This window comes from Streptopelia decaocto (genome assembly GCF_964273445.1).
Source record: "Streptopelia decaocto genome assembly, chromosome: 1".
NCBI classification, from domain to species: domain Eukaryota; kingdom Metazoa; phylum Chordata; class Aves; order Columbiformes; family Columbidae; genus Streptopelia; species Streptopelia decaocto.
In genome coordinates, this window is record NC_138663.1 from 212093060 (window position 1) to 212099503 (window position 6444).

Here is a 6444-nt window from a genome sequence, read left to right on the forward strand (position 1 = left end):
TGAAAATGTTTTTGGTGGTGGTGGTGTTTTTTTTTTTTTAATTGGGGAAATTCATTTAAATCGTAAAAGGGTATATAAGTGGTAAAGTAGGAGGTCGTGACGTCGAGTTTTTACTAGAAATGGAAGCTACCCTATCCCTTTTAAATTTCTCCCTAAAAAGATCTTAGACCGAAGACACACTTGTAACGAATGGGGTAGCAGGGGAAAGGAGAGAGAATTATGAATAAACTCCTGTTTGTGGCAGGAAATTAAACCCTGCTGCTTTCCTATGGAGAGCTGACAATGGGCTGCACCTCTTCATAGATGGGTCTTCAAGGGTAGTTCAGGGAAAAGACACAATGGGTGTGCCACCACTGAAGGTGCGAGTGCTGAAAGAAGGGAAATGGGAAGGTTGCCTAATAATGGGTCAGCTTAGACATGCGAGCTGTATGCTCTCCATCAGGCACTGTGAATGTTAAAAGGAAAAGAAGGTACCATCTGTAATGATTCTAGATATGCATTTGGAGTAGTGCACACCTTTGGGAAAATCTGGGAAGGATGGGGTCTAATTAATAGCAGAGGGAATAATTGGTTCATGAAGAACTAGCGCTTGATCATCTTACCGGGTGGGGAGAAGCTTTCCCTCCGAGCGCTGCCACGGTGGCAGTGGTAGCAACAGTGATTCTAGAACAAATTAAATAATGGATGGATGCTATAAATCACCAAAGGAAATGAGGATGGCTTGTCATAGAGAACTCTCTGCTGAGGGCCACCGAGGCACCTGTTTATTCAGCCCAACAGGGGATTGTGTGACTTTGCTGCCTTCCAGGTGCTGAGGTCTGGGATGTCACTGAGGAGATGCCACAACTTTTTTAAAATGTGGCCCGTTATTCCTTATTGCTCTTTCATGTGGGCACAAATGTCAGGGCCAGGTGGAACCTGGGCAGAATCAAGCAAGGCTGTGAAACTCTGGGGGTGCAATTGAAAGGGATAGGTGCTCAAATGATCTGTATCTCTGTTTTCCCCAGTCAGAGAAAAGGGTGCAGGCAGGAGCAGACCCATTATGTGAGTCAACACTTGGCTTTTTGGCTGGTGCTGCCACCAGGGTTGTGTCTTTCACGATGATGGGACACAGTGATGACTCTGACTGGCGAGGGGGAGATGGGACCCGTCCAAGTAGACAACGCAAAGGAATATTTGCCAACAGCCGCCCGGCCTGTCCCCACCAGCCCGCGTGCCCCGCCGTGTCTCGGTGCCCCCGAGCCCAGGACTCCATTTGCAGGGGACCCGTGTGGCCAGGGGTGGCGGGCAGGGCCAGGGGCCGCAAGGACACAGCGGTGCTCCCGGTGCCCGCCCCCCCGAGCCGAGCGGGGCGGAGCGGCAGGACTACACCTCCCGTGCTGCCCCGGCGGCGGGCGGCCCTCCCGGGCGGACGCTGCCGGCGGCTCCCGGCGCCGCCTTTGTCCGTGCGGGGCTGGCGGCGCGGCCCCGGCGCAGGTAGGGGCGGCGGGCGGCGGGCCCGCGGCACGGGGATGGGCGCTGCTGGCCCGCGGGGTCCCGGCGGAGGGGACCCCGGCCCCGACGGCCTCTCCCGTGCTCTCCCCTCCGCCGGCCGCCCCCCAGCCCTGCCGGACCCCCCCGCACTCCCCTTAGGGCCCGGCTCCCCCCGGCGCTCCGGCCTTTCCCCGGCTCGCCCCGTGGCCCCCGTGCAACGCGGACACGCTGCTCCGTGTCCCAGCCGCCCGGGCCCCCCTGGATCCGGCCCTGGCGGCCCCGGCGCTGGGAAGGGCTGGGCTGGGGACGGGCCGGGTGCTCAGACCCCCGGGACACCCCGCACATCTTCCTGCTGCCCTTGTGGGGCACCGGAGGAAGATTTCGGTACTCGGGAGCTTCCAAACCCCCTTTTTCTCGTGCTCTTTCTTGCCTTTACTGCAAGATGGCCGGGTCGGTTGGCAAGGTTCTTTGGATCGGTCCTTTTCCCCGTAGCTGTGAAGGCTCGGGGTGCAGGGAAGGCAGCTGTGCCCCTGATTTCTTCATGGAAATGTTGTGCTTGCAGGGACCATCTGTCCTGGCTGTGCTGGTGCGGCTGGTGACGGGACAGGCACCTCGTGTGGAATCCGGAGCAACCCGCCTCCCTCTTCCCGGATCAATACCTGCACGGGCCTCCATCTCCGCGCCGAGAGCAGCGACGCGCCGGGCTCCAGGCTGCTGCGGCAAGGTGGGGGTCAGGCACGGCTCCGGCTCTGGGGACACCACGGGCTGGGATTGCCATGGGTGGTGCTGTGGTGCAGCAGTGGCAAATCGCCCCTGGGACCTGCTGCTGTGGGGCTGTGTGAGTGAGAATTGTTTTGAGCCCTGGTGCGGTGCAGGGTGCTCCCGTTCCTGCCCGCTGAGCCGCACCACGGGCAGGGGCAGGCAGGAGCGTGCCTGCTGCCAGGCCTCGGGCCAGCCCTTGTGTCACGGTGCTGTGCCCGGTCCTGGTGGGTGATCGTGTTTGTGGCGTGGGTGTGGGACAGGGCACAGTCCCTGCTGCTCTAGTGTGCATCCCTGATCTGGCATGAACAGGGGAAACCTGCCTGTAAGCCTGCCAGCCCTGCCCCTCTCCTGGCACCGCTGGTGGAGTGTCCCCCAACCCAGCAACGTGCTGAGAGAGCCCCCCATGCCCCAGTGACCCTACTGTGCCACCTGGCTGTGCCAACACTGCCCCTCTGCCCCCAGCCTTCCCTTGCACAGGATTCTCTGAGCTCTCCCAGTGTTCCCCTTGGAATGCCCAAGCCCCTGGTGCCGGTGGGGCTGTGCCTGGCAGTAGTGAGGTTTCGGCAGGGGTGTTTAGCAACCATGCGGTGGGGTGTGCTGATCCAGGTGTGCTTCTTGCTGCAGATGTCAGTGACGTTTGAGGACGTGGCGCTCTACTTCTCCCCCGAGGAGTGGGCAAAGCTGTCGGGCTGTCAGCAGCAGCTCTACCGGGAGGTGATGCTGGAGAACTACGAGATGGTCGCCTCGCTGGGTGAGGACTCTCTCTGGTGGTGTTGGGCTGGGGTCAAGTAAGAATTCATCTGTTTAAGTGAGCTGGAGCCATTGAAAGGGCTGTTCAAGAGTTGACGTGGTGGTTGCAGTTGCAAGTTTGACCCTGCCAGGCAGATCCTGTGGAGAGTGTTCCGGAGAGAAAGTGGGATACGATGGAATAGCCCATTTGAGATGGAAGTGACTTCCAGTGCTCATCTAGTCCAACTGTGTGACCACTTCAGGGCTGACCACAAACTGCAGCATCTTGTTAAGGGCATTGTCCAAATGCCTCTCAAACAGGGAAAGGCTTGGGGCATCGACTGCCTCTCCAGGCAGCCTGTTCCAGGATTTGACCACCCCCTCAGTACAGAAATGCTTCCTCGTGTCCAGTCTAAACCTCCCTGGGGCAGCTTTGAGCTGTTCCCAGGTGTCCTGTCTGCAGGAGAGTGGCCAAGGTGACGGGGGCGAGGCGAGAGGAGGCTGTAGGTGCAGGGATGTGGGGGCTGAAGCCGCAGCCTGGCAGGGACAGGAGAGAGGAGCGGGGTGGGGGGGATGCTGGGGCTGTGGGTGCGGGGGCCGGTGCTCCTGTCCCGGCAGTGCGGGAGAGGGGTCTTCTCTCTGTGCCCCGGACAGGCTGGGCCACCGAAAAGCCAGAGATCATCTGCAAGATAGAGCGAGAAGAGACACCGTGCGTGCCAGAGCCCCCTCGGGAACGGCAGAGTCACGAGACACCTGTGCCAGGTTGGTACCCAGGGTCAGGGGGGGTCAAGGTTGCACTGTCTCCTTGCCTCGGCTGATCCATGCAACTGCAAGGGTGGGGGGCTGGCAGGGTGCCCTTGCTGCTCCCCATGGGGAGGTGTCCAACATGCCCATGATGTCGGTGCCATTGACCCCGTTTTCTCCTCCCCAGCAGCTGTTGGCCCCGGGACACAGAGGGGGGTCAAGGGAGTCAGGAGCTTTGTCCAGAGGCAGCACCTGCTGAGTCACCAGCACGTTCACAGTGGGGAGAAGCCCTTCACCTGCACCGACTGTGGCAAGAACTTCAGCGCCAAGCAGTATCTCATCATACACCAGCGCATCCACAGTGGGGAGAAGCCCTTCGCCTGCACTGACTGTGGCAAGAGCTTCAGGGAGAAGAAGACCCTCATCAACCACCAGCGCATCCACACCGGGGAGAAGCCCTTCACCTGCACGCATTGCGGTAAGAGCTTCAGCCGGAAGGGAAGCCTGCTTGTGCATGAGAGCATCCACACCGGGGAGAAGCCCTTCACCTGCACCGAGTGTGGTAAGAGCTTCGGACGGAGGGACTCCCTTCTTAGCCACCAGCGCATCCACACTGGGGAGAAGCCATTCACCTGCACCGAGTGCGATAAGAGCTTCAGCCAGAAAAGCAACCTCCTGATTCACCAGCGCATCCACACCGGGGAGAAGCCCTTCACCTGCAACGACTGTGGCAAGAGCTTCAGTGAGAAGAACAAACTCATCATCCACCAGCGCATCCACACCGGGGAGAAGCCCTTCACCTGCACACAGTGCGGTAAGAGCTTCAGACAAAAGAGAAGCCTGCTTGGGCACCAGTGCATCCACACCAGGGAGAAGTCCTTCACCTGCACCGACTGCGGCAAGAGCTTTAACCGGAAGAGTAGGCTGTTTGGGCACCAGCGCATCCACACCGGGGAGAAGCCCTTCACCTGCAACGACTGTGGGAAGAGCTTCAGTGAGAAGAAGACCCTCATCATCCACCAGCGCATCCACACCGGGGAGAAGCCCTTCACCTGCAACGACTGTGGGAAGAGCTTCAGTGAGAAGAAGACCCTCATCATCCACCAGCGCATCCACACCGGGGAGAAGCCCTTCACCTGCACACAGTGCGGTAAGAGCTTCAGACAAAAGAGAAGCCTGCTTGGGCACCAGCGCATCCACACCAGGGAGAAGTCCTTCACCTGCACCGACTGCGGCAAGAGCTTTAACCAGAAGAGTAGCCTGTTTGGGCACCAGAGCATCCACACCGGGGTGAAGCCCTTCACCTGCACGGAATGCGGTAAGAGCTTTGGCCATAAAAGTAGCCTGCTTGGGCACCAGAGCATCCACACTGGGGAGAAGCCCTTCACCTGCACTGACTGCGGCAAGAGCTTCAGAGTTAAGTGGAGCCTCATCAGCCACCAGCGCATCCACACCAGGGGAGGAGCCCTACAAGTGTTGCAAGTGCGGTAAGACCTTCAAGCAGAAGTGGCACCTGATGAGACACCAGTGTGTGCCAAAGGACCCAGATATTGTGCTGGAGGGTGTCCAGCAGAAGAGGGAGGGTCCTTCCCCAGCCAGGGGGCAGGCAGAGGCCAAGCCCTTCCAGTGCGGTGTCTGCGAGAAGCGGTTTTGGAAGGAGAGGCTCATGCTGGCTCACCAGCGCACCCACGGCACCCCCAGCCTGCATCCGCCTCCGCAGCCCGGCACCCCCTGAATCTGCTGCTGAGGGGCCTTTGGGGTCTGGGGGCTGCTGCGGAGGTGGCTGTGGGGAGATGTCCTGGTTTTGTTTGGGATAGAGTCAATGTTTTTCTGAGTAGCTGTTTTAGTGCTGTGTTTTGGAATGAAAATGAGAAGAATGTTTCTAATACACGAATGTTTTGTTTGATGCTGAGCAGTCAAGGACTTTTCATCTTCTGGTGCCCTGCCAGCTGGGAGGGGGCACAGCCGGGACAGCTGCCCCAAAGTGGCCAAAGGGCTGTTCCTTACCATCTGATGTCATGGTCAGTACAGAAACTGGGGGCAGTGGGCCTGGGGCACCACAGCTCAGGGACGGGCTGGGCATCAGTCCACGTGTGGTGAGCAATTGTGTTGTGTATCACTTGATTTGTATATTCTTACGTCATTTGCATTCTCATTATTCTTTTCCTCTTCTGTACTAATAAACTGTCTTTATTTCAACCCACGGGTGTTACTCAGATCACTGGATGAGCCCAATTTGTGTTTTGTATCAGTCATTTCGCTTCAAGAAATATGTTCCAAATGGAATGAATCACTTAGATGTCTAAGACTGTGTGATTTTTAGTATACTGTCTACTTTGCATTAGTTAGTAGCTAAATTTGCTGAAATCCCTAACTGTGTGTTGTCAAGTTCTGCTCATATTCAACAAATTTGCACTCGAGGAAAGCAAAGCAGCTACAGGACATCAACGTTCACAAAAGGCTGAAAGGGTCGGAGGCCCCTGCAACACGGCAGGATGGCCAAAGGCTGAGCGGATGACACTCCCAAACAGAACTCCCCGAAACGGAGCAGAACCAGAATGGGTCTCTGTCCCTGTCTGTCCCAACTCTGCCCCAACTCCATCCCGACTGTCACCAGCCGTCCGATCGCGAGTCTCCGAATACGAAGCATGATGCTCATGGCATGGAAGATCCTTGTTGATCGGTCTGGATGTCCATTCTATGGGAACATAGCAGAAGAACGGCGAGGAGTTTAGT

At 57.9% G+C, this 6444-nt stretch overlaps 1 protein-coding gene across 1 annotated transcript; it reads left to right on the forward strand.

The window, feature by feature from the left end:
- Positions 1-2041: 2041 nt before the first annotated feature.
- On the forward strand, positions 2042-5998 carry LOC309438052 (uncharacterized protein). Its single transcript, XM_082048960.1, has 4 exons — positions 2042-2197; positions 2860-2986; positions 3619-3726; positions 3896-5998. Exons 2-4 carry the CDS (start codon positions 2860-2862, stop codon positions 5197-5199), a joined length of 1539 nt encoding a protein of 512 aa, XP_081905086.1. The 5' UTR covers positions 2042-2197; the 3' UTR covers positions 5200-5998.
- Positions 5999-6444: the final 446 nt, after the last annotated feature.